Raw genomic sequence first — 25,141 nt, forward strand, 5'->3', positions numbered from 1 at the left:
GCCGCTAACGCTATTACAGTTGAGCGGTATTACAGCCGGGATGCTGCCCAACTCACGACGAGGCCGAAAGTGTTTCATTTGTCACTAATTGTGCCAAAAATATTATTCAAGGTACTACTTAAACATCATGAAAATGTGTGAATTGAGATTGTTTGCCAACTCTTTTTATTGGTGTCCCGACCTATTTTTTTGTCCCAATCCATCCAGGGTCGTTCTGTAGCCACAAAGCGATGGAGTAGTCTCAAACCAACAAAGCGGCAGCACGCAGGCAGTCTCAGAGAGGGCTGCCCAAAGGTCGAATGGTCTCAAAATGTCCTTCCGCCCCACATAGAAGCTTAAAATATAAATCCCTTGCAGACGAGTCGGCCGAATAATCCCACATAGCAGCTTAGATGGTGCAGGCTGAGCGGGAGGGCTTTGCGATGGGAGGCGACGAGGAGATCAGGGCTACGACATGTGGGAGGCTTGCAGAGGAGATGGGGGCAGGGCAATAAGCGGGATTGTGAAATGAGGAGGGAAGAGAGATAGTGGGATGGGGTGTTAGGGGCTTTGAGATGGGGTGTATTTATTCAATCAACTTAATATAGCGTCCACAACCTCGAGAGGTTCTGTGGCGCTACCCACTAAAAGCACGATAATTACAACTGGGGCCAGAAGATCTAACGTGCACCAGTGAAAAAAATTGAGCAAATGCTTTGATAATACCAAATGGATCAAACAGGTTTTGTCGCAATCCATATCATCTAAAAAAAATGTACACTAGGTCAAAAAGGAATCCGACTCTTTTTTGTACTATGTGAGCGGCACGGCATAAATTCTGTTTAGTACATTTTGGTTCCTTTTATGCAGCAAACATAGAAAATAAAGCCGCTTGCTTCAAATTCGTCCAAGTGAATTTATTTTTTATAATACAGATTGGAGTTACACGTGTGCACTCCTTTCCGTATTATCTTAAACGCAAAATTGGTATGAAATTCGTTTGCTCTGCTTTTTTGCACAAGTGTAAAGTTTTGATAATCTGACCTCTGGACAGACAGAATCATACAAATTATGCACAAGATATAAGGGGGGGGGGGGGTCAAGATAAAAGTATCTCAAAATAAATGAAACTTAAAGGGACAGAGTGAGGAATCCCTTAGGTCGCCGGGAAGGAAATAAGGACCTGGGGCAGTGAGGGCCAATGGGCAGACGCAGTAGGAGGGATTAGCCTTCATAATGTGCCCGGGCAGGCAGGCAGACGTGGCAAATACACACCATGGTCACTTTACTGTATAGCCCGCCCTCCATTTTACTTACTCAGAACTGGGGCTGAGCTCTTTTGCATTCCACTAGTAAAACCCATTTGGGCTTTCTGGACACCTACAAGGAATTTGCACGAGTAAAAATTCTGCAAAAAGAATTTCACTGGGTGTCATTTGCATATTTGTTGGTCATTCTGGAATCCTGTGTGGATTTTGCTAGTTTGGGCACCGTCGCACTCTGTTCCATGCCAAAAACTCAGCTAGCCGTGTTTCCAATTAGGCCAACGATGCTGAAATCGATGGTGGTCTTGGAATAAACTGACTCATCTCTGGAGGCTATATCATGAAAATGCCTCAGGGGCCTCAAGGCCGCGTGAGCGGTATGGTCACCTGCAACCATCGCCTCTTTTCTGATATGGTTATGCTATATGCTGGCAGCTTTTTTCCAGGGAGGGGGAGTGTAGCTTGCGCGACCGACCACCCACCGCATCGCAGTTTAACGCGCGTGGCGGTCCGCGCTGACAAAATGACCATGATGTGTATTCTCTTCCTCGATCAAGGTTATTTTGCTCTTGGCGGGCCTTGTCCACAGCCACAGCACTGGGAGAGGATAAAATGTGTCATAGGCCTTAAAATATACAATAAACACGTAAGTTAGCTCAGTTGGTTAATGTAGGAAAGGCCGGAACATGCATTTGGCTGGCAGGTTACCAACGCAGTTCTCGCAGGGCCTACTCATCCTTCCAAGGTCTATGACACAACCTCCATCGAGTTTGGGGATAATGTATTGATTTCGATTTATTTAGTTGGGTGTTTTCTAAAGGGCGATATGGCAGCGCCTTGTGGCAACATGGTAGCGCTGAAGATGCCGGTGGGAGGAAAGACGCGGAACGCTGGCCATGCGGACGGTCCTGTGTCTTCCTGACACAGGCTCTAGCGATAGGTAGGGCCCAAGGAGAGCAAACACTCGGGTGTATTTTTCTACGACAGGGTCCGGGCCTTCAATATCAGGGGCGGTGGACATGAATAGTGGGTCCTGGTTCACCTGGGGGATAGCCGGGATTGTCGAAAAGATCATTTGGACAAAGCTGCTTTCCTATACCTAAGCACGCCTACTATGTGAAGCGTCAAGAGGCAATTCTGCGCGGCTGAGCAGTTTCTGAAAGGTTCGTATCTTCCCTATTATCATTAGAACTGTTCGACATGAGCGCTGCAACGAAATGTAGGTACCATTTCTAAATGAGGGACAAAGGCAACTCCCCGCCAGAACATCGCCGGCCTCAGACATTACTGACAGGAAGGAAATAGGAAAATATACCTTTAGTAATTAAAAAAATATATATCAAAATAGCTGCGGGAAGACAGCAGTGTAAACCATTGTGTCATTACTAACACCTAGGTGCGACAACTGTGATGAGTAACTAAGAGCTCGGATCACTCTGGACAACGCACGCTGGGACCTAGGCAAAAAGGCATAGGTTGCATGCTTAGAATGCCAGCCTGTAAATAGAGGGGTTCCCCTCCCACACCTCCCGCCCCCCCACCACACTTGGAATCGTCACAACCCCCCTCCCCCCTTCTATAAACCATCTTGAAATGGTCTCCCCTGCACCTACCGCGCTCCGATATTATTCTTTGTGTTGCGTGTCTGTGTGCAGTGTATCCCTACGCTCTAGTGCCTCTGTGGCTTCTAAACGCTAGATGTAAGCGTTATAAATACCCTGCATGATAATGTACTCCTTTTACAAATTCCAAGTAGATAACACCGTTTTGATCCAGAAGAAAACAACAATTCAATACCTTAGTTAGGCTTGTATCCATGTTACGCATATTACAATACGTTTTTGTGTTAAATATATATGTATTTATATATATATATATATATATAGTGTTGATCCAATATATATATATATATATATATATATAAAATGGTGATCCAAAAGACATAGTATACTATAAAATATGTATTTAAAATATATAAATATATATTTTATAATATACTATAGTCTTTTGGATCAACGCTATATATAAATAAATATATAAATATATATATATGTACAAAACAGTTGGCTAATGTGTGTGTGCATATATATATATATATATATACACAAAAAATGATCAGCTTCAACCCTTTACAATTTAAACATTTCATACATAGCCCATTTCAAACCGTTAAAATGGTAGTCACTTTCCTAAAGTAAAGCTTTTTCGAATTGTTGAATGGCCTCAAATAGGGTGTCTTCTAATGTCATAAGAAGACTATCGGCGTATTTGCGGGCACGGCTACGGCTTCCATGGCGCAAGAATCGCAAACGCCGTGATTGCCTCAGTGCGCGTGGATGAGGAAATGACCGCATTTGACATTTGCCACACGGGTGGGTGAGGAAAAGACTGCATTTGACATTTGCCACACGGGTGGGTGAGGAAAAGACTGCATTTGACATTTGCCACACGGGTGGGTGAGGAAAAGACTGCATTTGACATTTGCCACACGGGTGGGTGAGGAAATGACCACATTTGACATGCCCCACACGGGTGGGTGAGGAAATGACCACATTTGACATTTGCCACACGGGTGGGTGAGGAAATGACCACATTTGACATGCCCCACACGCGATTGGTCTATTTCTCTGGATTAGGAACTCTGGAAGAGCTGACCCTGTGCTGTAAACATGTTTGACCATAGCTTGGGCGAAGGGAGACGCAAGAAGCAGGTTTTATCGAAGGCATTTGAGGAAATGGGTGGTTTGCTCCCACAATTTCCGCAAAATGCGCAGGTTTCGCAAGATACCAGACTCTGATTTCTTCCGGATCCTATTATTTTTCCATTGTTTTTGGTGACAGAGCCTTTAGGTCGTCGACCGCTGTGCTAGGCCCAACTGGAATATTGGATGCCTCGGAAAGAGGCAGGACCACCCCCCACCCCCACTCTCCATCGCCCCTTAACCCCCTTCAAGTGACTTAGGTCTTGATGTCCTTTTTTCCGTCTGTCTCCAAAATTTACATGCGCCCATCTGTGGTCGTCACAGGGTGTCCCTGGAGCCCCTCTTAAGCTGGAGCAGCTGGGACCCCCGTCTTAACCTGACAGGCCGGATCATCTGCTGCATGGGGAGGGGGCAGGGAGAGGTGTGGGTGAACGGAGCCCGCATAAATTGGGACTGGCGGCTTCTTTGCGCCAGTGCTGGAGTGGCCGCCTCCTAATACCTTCTGCCGCCGCCGCAGCCTCGCCGCTTCCATCATCCGCCGAGAGCATACACAGGGGTACATACCGCCTGCGACGAAGAAACACAACCTCAGCAAATCATGGGGGGCAATGGGGGCGACTTGGTGGAGAATTCGGAGAAACAATGTCTTGGTGAGCATCTTTGCGGACAGAACGGAAGTGCGGACTGCTTGAGGGAAAACCCGAAGGAAAGTGACACGTTTGTCTCAGGAGGGTCTTTTGGGTGAGAGAAAACCAGACTTTGACCCAAGCATGACGGATGGAGTCCTAGACGGCCGGTGTGGACCCTACACGAACCCGAGGGTCGGGCGAAGGTAATGGGAGATGAAGGGGTCCAGGTCGCCCTAGAAGCAGGCCCTGTGCATCCACCCCTGCCCAGCTCACGTTGGCTTTCGAAAGGACCAGTTCACCCCTTCCAAAGTGGACACGAGCAGCCGACCACCCCTTGTTAGATGGGTTCCCGCCACACCATGCCACAGAAGCAAGACATTGCAAGAAATGAAGCTTAACGGTACTGGGTTGGGGGGGTTGCTTAGATTGGGGGGCGGGGAGGGGCAATCGGGGGCCTTCTTTGTCACAGCCTCTGCTCGCGTCCTTGTCTAGTCCGTCCATTCTCTATGAACAGGTCGCCCAAGCAGGTGCAGCGGGGGCCGAGGAGGGGTCTCAGTACTAGCCAGGACCATTCAGCATCCAGAGCGGTGCTTTGAGAACCCTTCCTCCCCCTCCCTCCCCACCCCCCCCCCCCCCACTCTCATTTCAAGAGGCAGATGGGGGCGGCGGGGCTGTCAACAGCTGAAGCAATGGTGTAAGACACGTGTGCTGGAAAAGGGTGGGGGTCGGGGGTGCTGCAGCATCACACAAAGGAACGAGCCAGTTTAAGATGCTAAACTCGGCCCCACCCACTCCTCCAAAGGCAGGCACAGGGACCGCCAGCTCCCGTGAATTGTCCTCGGTGCCCTGAGCAGGAGAAGGGGGAGGAGTAGGCTGTGCTTGCTGTGGTACCCAAGGAGGCTGCGGGAAAAGGAAGTCACCACACACAGAGGCTTCGGGCCAGAGGAGCCTGTGCACGGAGAGGCGGAAGGACAGAGGAAGCTGTAGGAGAGGAGAACGGTGCATGACAGGGGAGGCTTCAGAGGAGGAGGAGGAGCAGGGTGCAGAGAAGGAGGCTGCCGAGGCTGCAGGACAGGAGGAGACTGGGGAAAAGGGAGGTTGCAGAAGAGGAGGAGCAGGATGCAGAGAAGGAGGCTGCAGGCCAGAGGAGCCTGTGTTCCAAGAGGCGGAAGGACAGAGGAAGCGGTGTGAGAGGAGAACGGTGCATGGCAGGGGGAGACTGCAGGACAGGGGAGGCTTCAGATGAGGAGCAGGATGCAGAGAAGGAGGCTGTCGAGGCTGCAGGAGTGGAGGAGACTGGAGGACAGGGGAGGTTGCAGAGGAGGAGGAGGCGCAGGATGCAAACAAGGAGGCTGCAGGCCAGATGAGCCTGTGCACGGAGAGGCGGAAGGACAGAGGAAGCTGTAGGGGGGAAGAACAGTGCAGGACAGGGGGAGACTGCAGGACAGGGGAGGCTTCAGAGGAGGAGGAGGAGCAGGGTGCAGAGAAGGAGGTTGCCGAGGCTGCCGGACAGGAGGAGACTGGGGACAGGGGAGGTTACAGAGGAAGAGGAGGAGAAGCAGGGTGCAGAGAATGAGGCTGCGGGGCAGAGGAGCCTGTGTTCCAAGAGGCGGAAGGACAGAGGAAGCTGTAGGGGGGAAGAACAGTGCAGGACAGGGGGAGACTGCAGGACAGGGGAGGCTTCAGAGGAGGAGGAGGAGCAGGGTGCAGAGAAGGAGGCTGCCGAGGCTGCAGGACAGGAGGAGACTGGGGACAGGGGAGGTTACAGAGGAGGAGGAGGAGGAGAAGCAGGGTGCAGAGAATGAGGCTGCGGGGCAGAGGAGCCTGTGTTCCAAGAGGCGGAAGACAGAGGAAGCTGTAGGAGAGAAGGATGGTGCAGGACAGGAGCAGACTGCAGGACAGGAGAGGCTGCAGAGGAGGAGGAGGGGTGCAGAGAAGGAGGCTGCAGGACAGGAGGAGACTGGGGGGGAGGTTCGGAGGTTGCAGAGGAGGAGCCTGCAGGACAGGAGAGGACGCAGGACAGGATGATATTGCGGTACAGGGCAGGCTGCAGAGGCAGAGGAGGACGCAGAGAAGGAGGCTGCCGAGGCGGCAGGACAGAAGGAGGCAGTCAAGGCTGAATTGGACAGATGGTGCTGCAGGACAGGAGGAGACTACGCAACATGGGAGGCTGCAGAGGCGGAGGATGTGGGAAAGGAGGAGAGAGCGTGAGGCCTGGAGCACACGAGGAGGACGGGGAGGCTGCGGGACAGGAGGGGGCTACAGAGGAGATGACGGATGTAGGACAGAAAGGCTGCAGGATAGGAGGAGAATGCGGAACGAGAGGATGAGGCTGCAGAACAGGAGAGGAACACAGAGGAGGAGGAGGAGGCTGCGGGGCAGGAGAAGGATCGGGATTTCTGCAAAGGGAAAGGCCCGCAGGCCATGCGGAGGCTGCCGAGGAGGAGATTGCAGAGTCTGCACGACAGGAGGAGGCCACAGATGGGAGGCATGAGAATGCAGAGGCGGAGGAGGGGGAGGCTGCGGGACGCGAGGAGGCTGCAGGGCAGATGGTGGATGCAGATGAGGCTCCCGCGTGACAGGGGGCCTTCAGGGGAGGGCGCTGCGACGAAGAAGCTGCAGGAGCAGAAGGATGCTGGAAGTGGAGGGAGCGGAGGCAGGCGCTGCTGCTGAGCTACACAGGGGGAGTACCCGGACCTGCATGTGAGTACACTGTGCAACGACTCCCCGTGCCTTGGAGATGCATAGAAGTAAAACGGGGCTACATGGGAGTACCTGCAGCGGAATGGGAGTTCCGTGGATCTGCATGTGTCATGGATGTGCGTGTGAGTACCTTGAAGCTGCGCATGCGTACACTGGGGCTGAATGTGAGTACACGTGGGCTGCACGTGAGTGCCTTGTGGCCGCATGCCAGTGTCGTTGGAGGTGCGTGTGAGTATATATCCTGGCGCCTCGTGCGGGTATCCTGGAGTTGGTTCTCTTGGCGCTGCGTGTGAGCATGTGTGCTGTGTGTAAGCGCCGTGGAGGTGAGTGCTAGAGGGCCCTGGCGATGCACACGAGCACGCAGGAAAGCCCGTGAGTACCAGTGAGGTGAATGCCAGAGGTCCCTGGCGGTGCACACGAGCACACAGGAAAGCCCGTGAGTACCAGTGAGGTGAATGCCAGAGGACCCTTGGCGATGCACACGAGCACGCAGGAAAGCCCGTGAGTACCAGTGAGGTGAGTGCCAGAGGGCCCTGGCGATGCACACGAGCACGCAGGAAAGCCCGTGAGTATCAGTGAGTGCACTGGCCCTGTCCATTATTAGTCGCTGTCTCCTGGGTGTCCTTTTCATTCAGTCTTCCACCGTCTCTCTCTTCTGCCATTCTCTGCTTTGTTCGCCGCGTCGCTCTAATCCTCTTCTGACCTCTTTCGATCACCCCCGGGCTGTCATTCCTCTCCCACCCTCCATCATGTTCCCCCCTCGGCACCTCTTGCATTGCACCTCTCTTAATCCCCTCCCCCCTTTCCTTCTTCTTTTCCCAACCAACTTGTCCTTCCCCCTTTAAATATTTCCTTCTTCCTAACGTCTTTTCGCTAGTTCTCATCCAGGTTTTCTGCCGTAATTGCTTCCTCCGCCTTGCTCTAATTAATTGTGCTTTCTCCATATTCAGCCATCTCTGCTTCCTTCCTCCAATCCTCCTTTTCTTCTTCCTTTCTCCCTTCTTTACTTCCTCGCTCCCACTGTCCACACGTCCCATCGTTTCTTCATTCCTTCTGTACTTCTTTCCACCCTGCCTCCCCCTTACAGTCTGCCTTTGCTTCCCCCTTCCTTCTTTCCACCATTGCTTCCTTTCTCTCTTCTTTCCTCCCATCGTTACTAACTCCCATTTACTCGTCCTTCCTACCTTCCTTCCTGTCTGTCTTTCTGTCTTTCTTCACTCCTTTCATTCCTTTCTTCATTGTCTCCTTCCTTCCTGCCTCCCTAAACCCCTTCTTCCTTCCCTGCCTACCTGCTTTCCTCCCTCCATTACTTCCTTCCTCCCTCCATTACTTCCTTTCCCCTCCTTTCCTTCCTTCCTTCCTTCCTTCCTTCCTTCCTTCCTTCCTTCCTTCCTTCCTTCCTTCCTTCCTTCCTTCCTTCCTTCCTTCCTTCCTTCCTTCCTTCCTTCCTTCCTTCCTTCCCTTCCTTCGTTAATTCCTTCCTCCCTCCCTTCCACCCTTCCTCCTTCCTTTCTTTCTTTCTTTCTTTCTTTCTTTCTTTCTTTCTTTCTTTCTTTCTTTCTTTCTTTCTTTCTTTCTTTCTCTCTTTCTTTCTTTCTTTCCCTCCTTCATTGTCTCCTTCCTGCCACCCTTCCTCAATTTTTTCCCTTCTTCCATCCTTTCCGACATCTTTCCTTCCCTCCATTAGTTCCTTGCTTCCTCCCTCCCTCCCCCTTTTCCGTTCTCTCCTTTCCCCCCCTTCCTCGCTTCGTTCCTCCTTCTCCTCCTCCCTCCTCCTTTATCACCTTTCTCCCCCTCTCTCACTTGCTTCCTCCCCTCCCTTGCTTCCTATCTCCACTCCTCCCTCACTTCATTCCCTCCTTCCCCCTTCCCGGCCTTGATTCCATCCTCTTCTCCATCATCTTCTCCCTCCTCCTTTCTCACCCCCTCTCCCTTGCTTCCTTCCCTCATTCGTTTCTTCCTCCCCTGCCTTGCTTCCTATCTTCCTTCCTTCCTCTCTCCTTTCTCTCCTTCTCCCTCCCTTCCTTTCTCTCCTCCCACCTCCTTTCTCACCTGCTCTCCCTTGCTTCCTGCCCTCATGCCTTCCTCTTCCCCTCCCTTGCTTCCTATCCTCCTTCCCTCCTCCTTTCTTCCCTTCCTCCCCACTCCCTTGTCCCCCCTTGGCTGCGTTGCTCTTATTTCGTTCCTCATCCCCCTTTTCGAGGAAATATTCTCTCCTCAGCGTACTATCCGTCTTGCTGGCTCTGTCTGTCTGTGCCTGCACGCTGCTTGTCTGCTGACCTGTGTCGCCCCCCACCTTTGCCCATGTGTGTGTTTCTGCCTGTCTGCTTAGGCACCTATGTATCTTTCTGCTTCTGTGCCCGCCTTTCTCTCTGTGTGGGTGCTTGTCTTTCCTCTCTCCTCTCTCCTCTCTGTCTCTGTGTGCATGCTTGGCTCTCCTCTCTGTCTCGGTCTCTGTGTGTGCCTGTCTCGCCTCTCTCCTCTCTGTATGCATGCCTGTCTCTCCTCTCTCCTCTCTGTCTCTGTGTGTGCCTGTCTCTCGTCTCTCCTCTATGTGTGCATGCCTGTCTCTCCTCTCTCCTCTCCGTCTCTGTGTGCATGCTTGTCTCTCCTCTCTCCTCTCTGTGTCGGTGCCTGTCTTTCCTCTCTCCTCTCTGTCTCTGTGTGCATGCTTTTCTCTCCTCTTTCCTCTCTGTCTCTGTGTGTGCTTGTCTCTCCCCTCTCCTCTCTGTGTGCATGCCTGTCTCTCCTCTGTCTTCTCTGTCTCTGTGCGCATGCCTGTCTCTCCTCTCCCCTCTCTGTCTTCATGTGTGTGCCTCTCTCTGCCCTGTCTGTCCTGTCTGTCTGCCTTCCTACCCACATATGTATCTGGCTGTCTTTCTGTATATGTATATGAACATATGGTATGATATTGATATTGTATTTATATCGCTTTCATACACAAGAGTTTCAGAGCCCAACCAGGCAAAGGCAGGGGAACAGGGGAGAACAAAACAACAATCTTACTAGGCCCAGTCACATTGAGAACGCGCAAGTGCATGGGGGAGAGGAAAAGTGCATGGAAGGGGGGAGAAGTGGAAAGTGCAGAGCAAAGGAGAACAGAATAAATAAGTAAAATAAATAAATATAGGTGGTAGTGCAGCCAGCAAGTTGCAAGTGCTGGGTTAAGCAGATAGGGTATATCTGATAAGTGCAGAAAATAAGTGGGTGGGTATATGCATATGTGTGCACATATCTATACATGTATTTATCCATATACAAATATGGATTAGACGGCAATGAAAACGTGGCCCACAGTCGCAAATGGCATTCAATTCCTTTTGGGACAGACTATTTGAGCAGTAACCAAGAGGGGAGAGATTTTGGGAAAGAATTGTGAATTTTGAAGAATATTTGTTCAGTAATACCGGTCAAAACTAGCTGCCTGGTGAAGTAACGTGTTAAACTGGCATACTTTGGCCAAATAAAGGGCCTCTTTAACTAAAAATACTGCCCCCCGCATTGCATTATAGGCCATGTGTTTAGATAGTGACTGGCCTGCGTGGCTTTCTGTGTTATAGGCCATGTGTGTAGATAGTGACTGGCCTGCATGGCTTTCTGTGTTATAGGCCATGTGTGTAGATAGTGACTGGCCTGCGTGGCTTTCTGCATGCTTTCCACTGCATTCCCACCCCCGCCCCTTTTCCGTATTGTATCTAGGTTAAGTTATTTCATTGTGTCCTCTTTCTCTCTCTCACGGCCCGCTCCGTCTTAATCTGTCTCTGCACGTGTCTCAATAGAGTGTCTCTCTCTTCGCATCGCTTTTACACTTCTCTCCTCCTTCTCTCCCTTTACTCTTAAATGAGGTCCTCCTTTCCATTCCTCTCTCTCCAGCACCTGTCTAGCCCTTTCTTTACAGTGTTTTCTCAACCTCTCTTGAGTAGCTGTCCCCTCCCTTCTCACTTCTCTGGTTCCCTCCCTTTCTCTTTTCAGTAGTTGTCTCCTCTCTTGTCACTGGTTCTCTTACATTCCCTGCCTTCTCTTCTCTTTTCAGTAGTTGTCTCCTCTCTTGTCATTGGTCCTCTCCCCTTCCCTGCCTTCTCTTCTCTTTTCAGTTGTTGTCTCCTCTCTTGTCATTGGTTCTCTTCCCTTACAGCCTTCCCTTCTCTTTTCGGTATTTGTCTCCTCTCTTGTCATTGGTTGTCCCCCCTTGCCTGCCTTCTCTTCTCTTTTCAGAAGTTGTCTCCTCTCTTGTCATTGGTTCTCTCCCCTTCCCTGCCTTCTCTTCTCTTTTCAGTAGTTGTCTCCTCTCTTGTCACTGGTTCTCTCCACTTCCCTGACCTCTCTTCTCTTTTTAGTAGTTGTCTCCTCTCTTTTCATTGGTTCTCTCCCCTTCCCTGACCTCTCTTCTCTTTTCAGTAGTTGTCTTCTCTCTTGTAATTGGTTCTCTCCCCTTCCCTGACTTCTCTTCTCCTTTCAGTAGTTGTCTCCTCTCTTGTCGTTGGTTCTCTCCCTTCCCTGCCTTCTCTTCTCTTTTCAGTAGTTGTCTCCTCTCTTGTCATTGGTTCTCTCACCATCTCTCCCTTCTCTTCTCTTTTCAGTAGTTGGCTCCTCTCTTGTCATTGGTTGTCTCCCCTTCCCTGCCTTCTCTTCTATTTTCAGCAGTTGTCTCCTCTCTTGTCATTGGTTGTCCCCCTTCCCTGTCTTCTCTTCTCTTTTCAGCAGTTTTCTCCTCTCTTGTCATTGGTTCTCTCCCCTTCCCTGCCTTCTCTTCTCTTTTCAGCAGTTGTCTCCTCTCTTGTCATCGGTTGTTTCCCCTTCTCTGGTTCCCTCCCTTTCTCTTTTCAGGAGTTGTCTCCTCTCTTGTCATTGGTTGGCTCCCCTTCCCTGTCTTCTCTTCTCTTTTCGGCAGTTGTCTCCTCTCTTGTCATTGGTTGCCTCCCCTTCTCTGGTTCCCTCCCTTTCTCTTTTCAGTAGTTGTCCCCTTTCTTGTCATTGGTTCTCTCCCCTTCCCTGCCTTCTCTTCTCTTTTCAGTAGTTGTCTCCTGTCTTAACATTGGGTGTCTTCCTTCACTCTTCAGTGCTTTTTACTTTGATCTTCTTCCTCTTCAGTACTTGGCTCCCCCTCTTTTCAGTCTTTTCTCCCCTCTCTTCAATAGTTCTCCCGTCATGGTATACTCACTCTCTATAGTGGTGTTCCCCTCTCGCCCTTCTGTGAATGTCTACCTTTCTTTTTTCACTGGATGTATCCTCTTTCTAGTAATTCACTCTTCAGAGCTTTTCCCTTTGCCCTCCCCCCTCTTCAGTGCTTGTCTCCCCCTTTTTGTTAGTGCTTTCTGCACTCTCTTCGGAAGTGTTCCCCTCTCGCCCTTCTGGGACTGTCTGCCTTTCGCTTTTCAGTGGCTTTCTCCTCTCTCATCAATGCCGGGCTCCCCATCTCTGGCTCTCCTCTTTTCACTGGTTGTCTCCTCCTGGTCCCCCTTCACTCTTCAGTGCTTATCACCTTTGCACTCCTCTCTCTTCATGCGTGTCTCCCTCTCTCTTTTCAGTGCTTTCTTCCCCTCTGGTCAGTAGTTGTCTCCTCGCTGTATATCCCCTCTCTTCAGTGGTTGTCCCACTCGCCCTTCTGTGATTGTCAACCTTTCAGTGGTCGTCTCCTCTGTCATGATTGCTTGTCTCCCCTTTCCCTTGTTTTATTTCTTGTCTCCTCTTTCATCATTGCTTCTGTCCCCTTTCCCTTTTCATTTCTTCTCTCCTCTTTCATCATTGCTTGTCTTCTTCCCTTTTCATTTGTTGTCTCCTCTTTCATCATTGCTTGTCTCCCCTTTCCCCTTTTCATTTCTTATCTCCTCTTTCATCATTGCTTGTCTCCCCTTTCTTTTTTCATTTCTTGTCTCCTCTTTCATCATTGTTTGTTTCTCCTTTCCCTTTTTATTTCTTGTCTCCTCTTTCATCATTGCTTGTCTCCCCTTTCTTTTTTCATTTCTTGTCTCCTCTTTCATCATTGCTTGTCTCCCGTTTCCCTTTTCATTTCTTGTCTCCTCTTTCATCATTGCTTGTCTCCCGTTCCCCTTTTCATTTCCTGCCTCCTCTTTCATCATTGCTTGTCTCCCCTTTGCCTTTTCATTGCTTGTCTCCTCTTTCATCATTGCTTGTCTCCCCTTTCCCTTTTCATTGCTTGTCTCCTCTTTCATCATTGCTTGTCTCCCCTTTTGGTTGCCACGTCCTCTTTGTCTCCGCCTCTGTTTTGAGCGGTTGTCTTCTCTCTCATCAATGCTTGTCTCCCCCTGAATCTTCTCTCCTCTTCGTAGCGGTTGCCTCCTCCTTCTCTGCCTTCGGTGATAATCTCCGCGCCTCCATTCACGGCTGCCGCCTCCATGACTCCATCCCGTTCCTGGGGTCGCCTCTGCGTGTTCACAGTGGACCTTGATTTAATGTCATACAATTAAGGCACGCGGTGAATGCTAAGAGAGAGCTCAGACCCTCGTCTCGACGGACCACGCAGAGCTCCGGGGCTCCTGGAAGACGGACATGCGGCATCCATTGGGACCAACCCAAGACGCACAAGGCCCAGTTTGCAGTGGAGGCCCGTGCCCGCGAGAGACCCTAAGGAATGTAAGGTACAGGTGAGACCCTCTTATGGATGGTGCATGCGAGAGGCCTTGATATGATATGATATGATATGGCATTTATAACACACCTATACACAAGTGTTTCGAGGCGAGTACTTCATAGATGTACAGTAATACAAGGTGCAGGCGTCAGCCTCTCATGCAGGGTCCAGGGCCGATCCCTTCCGGGCGGGCCGGGGGGGCATCCGACACCCCCACCCCCAACCTTCCTTACTCCTCCCTGATGCCAGTGCACCCCCAGCCACCTGCAGGCACCCTATTATCTGCTCCCCCAGCACCAAAAGCTGCCTCCGCAACTGCAGAAATACAGGGTACAGGGTGCAGGTGAGACCCTCTTATGAAGGATCAGGTACGGGAGTAAGACGAGGCAAGGGTGGTGCACGCCAATAACCAAATAGGGTACGGTGCATTCCTATTGAACCACAAAATGCAAAAACACAAGACCCATCCATGTAGGTGCTGATCGGCCGGGGTATAAGGCAGAGGCGTAGCCAGGATTGTCTAACAGGGTGGGACTGAAGCTAAGGTAGTTGGGCTCACAGAGCTGCTAAGTTGGCATTTACATATTGTGGGCGGGCCTTACCCGCTCAGGCCCTATCATGTCTATCAAGAGGTTGTCTAAATCCCATTGGATCCGTGGTGAGCGACCAGAGGATTCAGGACTTGGCGGCATGTTGTGCCGACTGTAACCGAAGAGAAAGGCCTAGTTGGCCAATATGCGCTTCGGAGGTCAAGGAGGCGCAGGGTCACCGGATGCTGCAATATCCTGGGATGAGGGCATCTCTAGGTAGCATGGGTAGGACCTCCGAGGGGCATCATGTTTCTGGAAAGGCAGCTATGGGCATGGCTGTTTTAAGAGCTCTCCTAAACCCGTTGTAGTTGCATTCCAGTCTCAGAGATTTTGTTAAGTCCTTCCATCGTTTAGGGGCAGCAGCTGCAAAAAAGGTTATACCCCAGGGCAATTTTTTATTTCCAATTTAGAGGCAGTCAAGAGGTATTGCCAGGTGATCAGATTCACTTCTGGGGGGTGCACATATATGTAGGTTGCAGTTGAGGTCCAATGGGGGCCATGGAACTATGCAGAAAGAGGGTTTAGGGGAACTAGTGAACTGGTAACCACTGCAGAATACCCCAGGGGAGATAGCACAAAGTCTCGATTACTCACACAGTAGACGCCACCTCCACTGACGACACACTCCGGGACTAGAGAATTCACTGTGCCATGCGCCAAACCTCCGCGTACAAGAGAGAAAATGGCGGCAAGCCAATGCACTGTTTATCAAGGAGCCACTTTAATGTGTTTGTATGTGTTGTATCAACTGTTAGTCAGCACACTGTGTTTGGTAAGGGCTCAGGGTCATGCCATTGTAGTCAGGAATATTCTAGAAAGTACCTGTAACTCACCGTGGGTTGGCCCTCCATCCACAAGTACATCAAACCCACCGCGGGGACTTTTTGCAAAACAGCTGAACGCGTCGGCATGACTAGACAGCCAGACATGTCATAGGGTGACCCAACATCACGTTTTCATGGAACTGTCTCCCCCGCCCCAAGAGTTTTATTTATTTATTTAAAACCCCCGTTTTTGGGAAAAACTGAATGGCATAACCCCAGCTCGAGCTTAGTGAATGATGACATCTTCACAACTCGGAAGAATGATCAACTAGTAAAAGTTTCTGCATCACATTGGGGGCCTCCTTCCTTCCAGGAACCCGCCACATGCCTTAACTGATTGGGAAATGAATGCAGAGCAAGGCCTGTAGTATCACCTTTCTTAGTAATATGCCCGCTGCACCAACCGTCCAAACTGCACAATTGGTATGCAGGAGCAGTGCTGGAAATACCGTGTGTTCCCATGCTGGAGGTGGAATTGGGAAATGATTGTGGTGAGCATGGTCCTACTTTCACAGCCGGTACCTCCTCCATATCCAGAGGGTCCCAGAGACGACTCTCGTAGAAACTGCCCCTCGTCAAGCAGGCCACTTTCAAAAGACTTGAAGTTTGTGTCTTGTAGCAGGCTGCACAACCCAAGCCCTGAAGCCTACATACAGAAACTGCCAAAGCCTCACATGCAATTATGTGCCTGTTCCAGCTGTTATATATGTCTTATATTTTACAGACATCTCTTTATTAGGGTGAATATTGTGACCAATCAAAACAGAAGAGTCCATTATTTGCTTAAAAGGTTTTCTTAATGAATCACTATAAGACATGTTTAAACATTGAACATTGTGGACATTGTGTTCTTCCCATAATGCTCTTTGCTTTTATGCAAATCATAGGACTGGGTTCTATATAGAGATAGTGTTGCGCAACCTGGCAGGAGGCCACGCCCCCTGACCTTACCCCCTCCTTTCCAAAGCCCTGCCCCCCTCCGAAGAAGCGATGGTTCCTCCAAAAAATGTTTTCCATTTCCAGCACTGCTCACCCTAACATAGCATGTCTTCTTAAGGCTAGAAACAATATTGAATTCCTACATTGATTGCCACCCCGTGCTTAAAAAGAAACTCAAAATCTATTACCTGTAATTTCTATGGTAGATAATAACTTTTCACTCGTTGAAAGCATCTGTGTGAAATCTCTCTCTCTCTCTATATATATATATATATATATATGACTCCTGCCATTATTCCCCTTCATTTCCTTCCTCTAGAAAGTGCAGCCCTCCGCTGAATGGTCTTGGGCGGGACTTTGCACAATATATCCTTCCGGTTTATCAACGCACCTGCCGCCGAGTCACCGGAGCACCTATTCGCCTGGCTCATCCACACATCTGCTGCCAGTACATGGGAGCGTCCAGACAATGTCCCAGGCCCGGCTCTTCCAGAAGTCTGGCTAGTCCACTTCTTCTGCGGCAGCGCCATCCGTGCAGGTAAACCATAGACCTCTGTGTATGTTTCAACACCCGAAAGAGAAAAAGCTGGGACAACAGCGGGGCCTTTCAAAGTGCTTCTGTTGTCAAAAAGTCAATTCTTCTGTATGTTGGGCAGGGTTCCTATAAAGGGGATTTAAATCTTTTTAAGATCTACCTGACAGTAGAGGTTTTGAAACCACGGTTGGTACTCCCGTATCAATATCTAAAACTATATTAGCCCAAATTCATGAGAAAGTCTTGCATCAGTAGACTACAAACAAAGGGCGCAATTCACAGAAGCGTTTTATAATGGCAAAACCCCATTGGAAAACGCACTGTGAATTAGGCCCAAAGTGCTTCTTGCTCCTAGCATGTCCGGCAAACAGGTCTGCTAATTCGCAAAGGGCGCGCAGTCCAACACTCTATTGGTTTGTAAGTGTTGGTCACATGCCCGACATTTGCAAATGCACGTTTCCCCCCGAAAGCTCCTAAGCAGATGTATAAGGTAAACCCATTACCCAGATGAGTGCTGGCTGTGCATTGAAAGTGAGGGCAAATCAAATACAAACAGTCATGGAAACATTCATGGAAAGCATAAGCATTTCTATTTCTGGTACAGTAATGCAGGAACGCTGAGAAAAGACATCTGTCTGAACTTCGCGTTGCCCCGTGCTGGGCCTCCAACGGGACAGACACAGGGTAATGACCTGCAGAGGAACCGAATCCCCCAAAGAATGAGAAATATCACCTGTGATGAGATTTGTACTTACGGAGAGTGACTCCAAAGCACACATTTTGCGGGTGTGCAAAAACTGTGCATACCAAGGCATCTCTTTTCATTAAGCACACATGCAAAATGTGTGCTTTGTTCTCACAAGTGGGAACATGATTTTGTGAATCCCGGCCATTGATTCTTTTTTGAAGTCTGGTGGCAACTACCCTCCTCCATTCATGTCAACTCATCCACTTTTCAAGGGTGACTCCCCCCATAGAGTCAGTTCCATCACCTGCCAATCCCCTTGCTCGTCCACAGATGGCAATGGAGAGCACACCCGAAAAGCACAACCTTGGATCTCCACCCGCCTTTTCATTTGAAAAGATTGAAAGGTGTGCTACTCTGAGGACTTTCAGGACAGGCTATGTTGAAACAGCTAAACCAACTTCATCAAGTCCTTCCAGTTGGTTATAGGTGAAAGGATCGAATCAAAAGAATCGAATGACAAAAGGGTCGAATCAAAAGGACCGAAAACAAAAGGATCGAAATTAATTATTTATTTTTTTAACTTTTTTGGGGGGGGCCCCAACCCTCTTTTTTCTGGTAAAAAAAACACTTTTTTTACCTATACGGAAACCCAAAAAAATATATATAATTAAAACAAAAATTCAACCCTTTTGTTTTCGGTCCTATTGCATCGACCCTATTGCATTCTATCCTTTTGTAGTCGAAACTTTAACCGGACACCCTTCCAGTTTACGTAACTCCACATCGTCTCCAACATTTTTTAGAAAATAGCTTCAAACAAGTAATTTTTAGTTTGGGCTAATCGGTGGTGCTTGCACCACCGATTAGCAAAAAGTATACCATTAGAGTACAGATAGGGAGAAATGGCATATGAGGAGGGACACACTGATTTGGAGGAGTTGTTCGGTATTTGCCCATCAATTGACTGCCCATGGCCATGCTAATCCCTATGGCCATTCCCACCAAGTTGCAGCCCCTCCCCGCCAAAAGCACCTCCTCATGGGAACGATTTGAGCACGCTTTAATCAAGACTTACCATGAAACCTTGCACTCGAAGTGCCTGCCAGTGTTTTTTCTAAGCAATCTTCTGAGAGTTAATGACGTAACTGGAGCTGTAAAACCGCAACAGTGTAATAAAAATGTTTTTACCAGGTCTGCCTTCAGCCACATAATTTATAAGCACCATGCATGTCCTTCACTGAAGCCCTGTAAAAAACAAGCACTGGCAAAGCCAACAGTTTTATCTTGTGTATAGAAAATATGCATTTGCCAGGCACTGCGATTAGATACCCAGATACTCACACCATTTTGCACCTGCTACCTTCAATGGCCAGTTAATACCACCATGGCAGTGCCTGACAAGTGCCTTTCATGTGCCTACACAAAAGCCCAAACTGTTGGCGTTGCCAATACGCGTTTTAGGATGTATTTGATCGGGAGTCACCAAAGGATTTTTTTTGCATGAGGACGTGATTAACACGTGGCATTCACACATCCACAATTTGCTCAGGGCCTCCCTGATTCCGAGGGGAATGTGAACGGCTTCCACCACAGTGCTGACCTGCCCAGACGCAGCTCAATCACACTGCTGTCGTGAGCCACTTGAAATTCCCAAACAGAAACACCTGTGCCTTAGCTTAGTTTCGGTTTTCTTGAAAATGCACACACTTAAATTGGGGGTGGAAAATATAGAACACACATTTCATTCACAAGGCCTGACAAGTCTGGTGTTTGCACCCGCACACCCAGTTCTCCACTGCACAGGCAGGGTCGGACTGGGGCATAAATTGTCTCGGACACCAACGAAAAAGTGGCCCACGGTTGCAAATGGGAATTCATTCTTTTGTGACGCTGTTTGAATAGTATCCAAGGGGGAGGTTTTTGATCAAATGTGATGCAAATTGTACATTTTAAAGAATATTTATACAGCAAAACTGGTCAAAACTATTAGCCACACAGTGAAATAACTCACCAGACTGGCCCAAATTGGCCAAAAAAGTGCCCCACCTTGACCCAAAAAACTGGCCCACGCAAGCATTTTGTGTTTTTGATTCGGCCATGGGCTTATTGCCCTATAAACTGATCCGAGCCTGCATACAGGGAGCAAGTGCCTATGTAAGGCTGCTCTCTTACTGACTGACTGACTGACTGACACACGTTTTACACATAGAAACACATGCATAGTATACACAAACATACACCGACGCTCAGAGGTGTACACTGACAGATCACATGCACTCAGGTACCCTAAGAACACTCATGCGGAATTGCCGCCATGTTTCCGTGCTTGATTGGCCATTTCCCAGCTACGAAATAAAAAACCATAGACACATTAATTGAAAAAACAAGGTTGCATTTGATGCTGTCAATAACAATGGTGGGAAGATGACGCGTGGCATTTCGGACCCTAAATATTCTTCAAGGGAGCTAACATTGCAAAGTCAAACTAGTGCAAGCATTTACCTACATTTGATAGTCTATGGGCCGTATTACGAGTATGGAGGTAGCCATGGTGCTATCAGCGCCATGGCTGCCTCCATACCGGGCTCCTTCAATGGGGAATTACCGGGTCATTCCAACATTGGAGGACCCGGTAATTCCTCCTTGAAGGAACCATTCCCCATTCCCATTTGAGCCCCCATAGGGCTCAATGGGAATGGGGAGGGAGCTAATAATGGGTACGTTACTAACGGCCCGTTATTAGCTCCCTCTTCCCCTCGCGGGACCCGGAAAGGACGTCTGGTTTTACCAGACATCTGTTCCGGGTCCCCTTGTAATTGCACATCCCGTAATGAACGGTGCCGGTCCAGTACAAGCACCCTTCATTATAGTACCGCAAGGGTCGTAATGAGGCCCTATATGTCTGTTCGTCATGAGCATTTCATTTGTCACACTGACGCTGTTGTTATTGTTACAACTGTCGAGGCTGGTGGACGGGCGTACATATTTTTCACTAAGGGTGAGACGCCAGGATTAACGATGGAGCCCAAAGCAACCAGAGGTTGTTCCCACACAATCTAAAAAAAAATGGTCGGGTTTTCTGAAAAAAGTGGGTCAAAAGCCATACGATTAAAAGTCAATTCTGTGGGGTAAAACATGACGAAATCGAATAGATTCAAGGGGTACAACAGTACAAAAAAAGCATTTTCCAAAGCATTTTATGATATCTTTGCCCCCAATATATATGGCAACATTTAACCCGTCTAAACACATTTTGTGATGCCTGTGCCTGCAACATATGTCACTTTGTTGGAAACTATAAAAATATATTTTCAGGATCGCTCTGGCAATATAAGACACCCTTGCCACTGTTAGAAGAAACGTTCATGCTGGCTGTACCAATATATGCCAGCATTGTCACTGTAAAAAAAAAAAATAGGGCAAAAGCAACATGAGTGGCACCACTTCTATAGTAAGAAGACATGTTCAGGCTGTCTGAGCCAATTTACACTAGTATTGTGACTATAAGACTCTTGTTTGTTCCACCCAATAATGCCCCTATTGCCACTGCAATGGGCATGCCCATACTGGCTGTGCTAATATATCCCAGTATTACCACTGTAAGTAAAGAAAATCCTATTCCCAATGATGGCAGTATTGAATGAGGAGAAAGGGAGCAGATGTGCATTGCTGCGCAGTCACGAGTCATTAGGCGATTTTGATTGAAAAGGTGGTGCCGAAAGGCCAAGTCAGTTATAAACAGGGGCATGGCTAAAACATCATAATTTATATGAACCCCAATCGAAAATCCTCCCTGCTGACACTCTGGCTCAGTGTGTCCAATTTATTATTGTGCTTGTTCTTTTTTTCCCCTCTAATCTCTCAAATTAGATTTGGTTAATGTGTTCTCAAGTAGGGATTTATTTGAACCTAAATCTGCTGACACGTGCTTATTAGTCTGGACTATTCATTTTATTGACTGTTGGCCATGCGTGAGATGGCAGTTGCCATTTTATTTATTTTTTATTTATTGTTCGCTTGTTAGACGCTCATACAGGAAGTAAATACTGTTCCAAAGCGCTCACAGGGCAACAGGGAGGGGACAAGGGAAGGGAAAGGATTAAAATACTGCTCAGATCCAGAATGTGCACATTTTCGTGTAGTGCTTCACGCCAGAGGCGTAGACAGGGTAGGGCCTGAGTGGGCAAGGCCCACCCAAAATCTGTAAATGCCCACTCAGCAGCGTTGTGTGGGCATTAACTGATGTTAATGTCACTGCGGTGGGCCCAACTACATTAGCTTCAGGACCAACTTGTTAGACACTACTGGCTATGCCTCTGCTTCACGCCAGACTCCTCCCTCTACTAATCACTTTTAAGTTGGTCGACCTTATTTGGATGAAGGGAGCAGCTGGCTGTGCTGGGATTATAACCTGTGACTGCACAGTGCACACACATCTCTGAAGCTAGCGCATGCATTTCTGAGTTAACTCACCGAGGTTCCTCTGTCGAAACCAAAGGAAATTAGGTTTTCAAAAATACTTAATTCCACATATCTAACAATGGTAGCAATACTCATGACATCACGTGGCATCTGAAGAAATATTTTTCATGACATCACTGGCGCACTCTCCAAATATTGTGGAGCCCAACAGCAATCTGTTTTTAGGGACACAATCACGTTTCAATAAGGGTCGGACTGGCCTTTGGGGCAATACAGCAATGTCCGAACCAAAAACTCGAAATGCTCGTGTCGGTCAGGTTTTTGGGTGGAAGTGGGCCACATTTTTGGCAAATGTGGGCCAGTTTGATGAGTTACTTCACTACGCGGCTAGTAGTTTTGACCAGTGATGCTGAATACATATTGTTTAAAATGCACAATTTGCATCACATTGTGTTCCAAAACTCACCCTTGGGTGCTAATCAAGCAGTATCACAAAAGGAAATAGTTGCCATTTGCAACTGTGGGCCACTTTTTCGTTGGTGCCCGAGACAAACGTATGCCCCAGTCCGACCCTGGTTTCAATATTAGTTTTCTATTTCTATGGCCTGAAACATTGGTCCTGTTAAGGCAGAGGTATTTAAACTGCGATGTGTGCATCCCCGCCGGGGCGCACGACCCCAGCCTGAAAAGTAAAAAAGAATATATATATATTTGGTTGTTTTTTAGGGAAGAAAGACAAAGCGGTGCTGGGGGAGCCCTGGGCAGGTGTGGCTCGTGCATAATGAGCGAGGGGGCATCCACCCAGTGGCCCCCTCACCCATTATGGAGGAGGCAAGGAGACAGCACAGTGAATCATTGAGCGCTCCCACAGCTGTTTTTTCCAGTTGAGGGAGTGCTCCTGGGCTGGCTGAACTGTGAAAGGGAAACACTGTTTCCCTTAGAAATGTCAGTTCCCCAGCCGCACATGCTCACTGAGCCACGCAAGGCTCGGGCGCTTTGCTTCGCCGGCCTTAAATAGCTCATTAGAAATGCTGGCTGGGGAACTGCATGTCTGTATATGTGAGGGGGAGCTCCTGCGTCTCCTCGCGCATACAGGCAAGGCAGGCTGGAGCAGGGGAGTTCAGCACCCACACTCAGGCCCCTGCATACATGTGCAAGAACCAGGAAGCTTTTGCTTCCCGATTCCTGTTGATGATGCAGGAGCTGGAGTGCTGCGGAGGAAACTTCAGCAGCGGGGCAGAAGGTATGTTTATGTTCATTTATTGTGTATTTATTTATGTGTATGGATATTTGTGTAGGCTTGTGTTATGAGTGAGTGTATGAAGATGGGTGCTAGGGTGGTGGTGTGTGTGTGTGTGTGTGTGTGTGTGTGTGTGTGTGTGTGTGTGTGTGTGTGTGTGTGTGTGTGTGTGTGTGTGTGTGTGTGTGTGTGTGTGTGTGTGTGTGTGTGTGTGTGTGTGTGTGTGTGTGTGTGTGTGTGTGTGTGTGTGTGTGTGTGTGTGTGTGTGTGTGTGTGTGTGTGTGTGTGTGTGTGTGTGTGTGTGTGTGTGTGTGTGTGTGTGTGTGTGTGTGTGTGTGTGTGTGTGTGTGTGTGTGTGTGTGTGTGTGTGTGTGTGATCCCTCTACCCACCTGCCATAATCCGCTCTCCTTCTGAGGCGCTGTGGAGTCCAGGGGATAGGATGGTATTTTTTACTGGACATCTATCATAGATGTCTAGTAAAAAATACCATACTTTCCCCCAGACACCCCAGCTCCTTGCATACACAATAGTCAGTTTGATTGTGGGTGTGTGTTAGGCACTGTGAGGCCCAGGGGACAGGGATGATATATTTTTTACTGGAGATCTATCATAGCGGTCCAGTAAAAAATACCTATTTGGCTTTTCACCCAATGTTTTTTAAAATGATGCTGTAAAATGTGAAAATTTAACCAATTATTTAAAAATAATCCCCGGGGGAGAACCTCCTCCCCCGAACCTTTCTTGATTGGCTCGGGCTCCCTCGCTACGCTCAGTTGCTGTGGCATATGTGGCACTTAAAAAATTCACCAACCGCCACCGGCCCTGGGGCTGTGCTGGGAGCGGAGTGGGGCGAGCCCAGGGACTGTGGTGGCAGAAGGGTGAGGAGAGCCCAGGGACTGTGGTGGGAGAAGGGTGAGGAGAGCCCAGGGACTGTGGTGGGAGAACGATGGGCGGGAGCCCAGGGATAGTGGTGGGAGAAGGATGGGCGGGGGCCCAGGGACTGTGGTGGGAGAAGGATGGGCGGGAGCCCAGGGATAGTGATGGGAGAAGGGTGGGCGGGAGCCCAGGGATAGTGGTGGGAGAAGGATGGGCAGGAGCCCAGGGACTGTGGTGGGAGAAGGGTGAGGAGAGCCCAGGGACTGTGGTGGGAGAAGGGTGAGGAGAGCCCAGGGACTGTGGTGGGAAAAGGGTGGGCGGGAGCCCAGGGATAGTGGTGGGAGAAGGATGGGCGGGAGCCCAGGGACTGTGGTGGGAGAAGGATGGGCGGGAGCCCAGGGATAGTGGTGGGAGAAGGGTGGGCGGGAGCCCAGGGATAGTGGTGGGAGAAGGATGGGCAGGAGCCCAGGGACTGTGGTGGGAGAAGGGTGGGCAGGAGCCCAGGGATAGTGGTGGGAGCAGGGTGAGGAGAGCCCAGGGACTGTGGTGGGAAAAGGGTGGGCGGGAGCCCAGGGATAGTGGTGGGAGAAGGATGGGCGGGATCCCAGGGACTGTGGTGGGAGAAGGATGGGTGGGAGCCCAGGGATAGTGGTGGGAGAAGTGTGGGTGGGAGCCCAGGGATAGTGGTGGGAGAAGGATGGGCATGAGCCCAGGGACTGTGGTGGGAGAAGGGTGAGGAAAGCCTAGGGACTGTGGTGGGAGAAGGGTGGGCAGGAGCCCAGGGATAGTGATGGGAGAAGGATGGGCGGGAGCCCAGGGACTGTGGTGGGAGAACGATGGGCGGGAGCCCAGGGATAGTGGTAGGAGAAGGATGGGTGGGAGCCCAGGGACTGTGGTGGGAGAAGGATGGGCGGGAGCCCAGGGATAGTGGTGGGAGCAGGGTGAGGAGAGCCCAGGGACTGTGGTGGGAGAAGGGTGGGCGGGAGCCCAGGGATAGTGGTGGGAGCAGGGTGAGGAGAGCCCAGGGATTGTGATGGGAGAAGGGTGGGCGGGAGCCCAGGGATAGTGGTGGGAGCAGGGTGAGGAGAGCCCAGGGATTGTGGTGGGAGAAGGATGGGCGGGAGCCCAGGGATAGTGGTGGGAGCAGGGTGAGGAG

The 25,141-nt window shown here is 49.6% G+C and overlaps 1 protein-coding gene across 1 annotated transcript in view; it reads left to right on the forward strand.

Moving 5' to 3' along the window:
* The first annotated feature begins 7,340 nt into the window (after window positions 1-7,340).
* Window positions 7,341-25,141, forward strand: part of LOC138504961 (uncharacterized) — an 81,440-nt gene continuing 63,639 nt past the window's right edge. Inside the window, exons 1-3 of the mRNA XM_069625339.1 lie at window positions 7,341-7,442; window positions 12,588-13,883; window positions 16,543-16,761. Coding sequence (XP_069481440.1) covers window positions 7,341-7,442; window positions 12,588-13,508 — 1,023 coding nt within the window. The 3' untranslated portion in view covers window positions 13,509-13,883; window positions 16,543-16,761. The remainder of the gene's footprint in view (window positions 7,443-12,587; window positions 13,884-16,542; window positions 16,762-25,141) is intronic.

The sequence above is a fragment of the Ambystoma mexicanum genome, chromosome 11 (genome assembly GCF_040938575.1).
Source record: "Ambystoma mexicanum isolate Mex_15411 chromosome 11, UKY_AmexF1_1, whole genome shotgun sequence".
NCBI lineage: Eukaryota > Metazoa > Chordata > Amphibia > Caudata > Ambystomatidae > Ambystoma > Ambystoma mexicanum.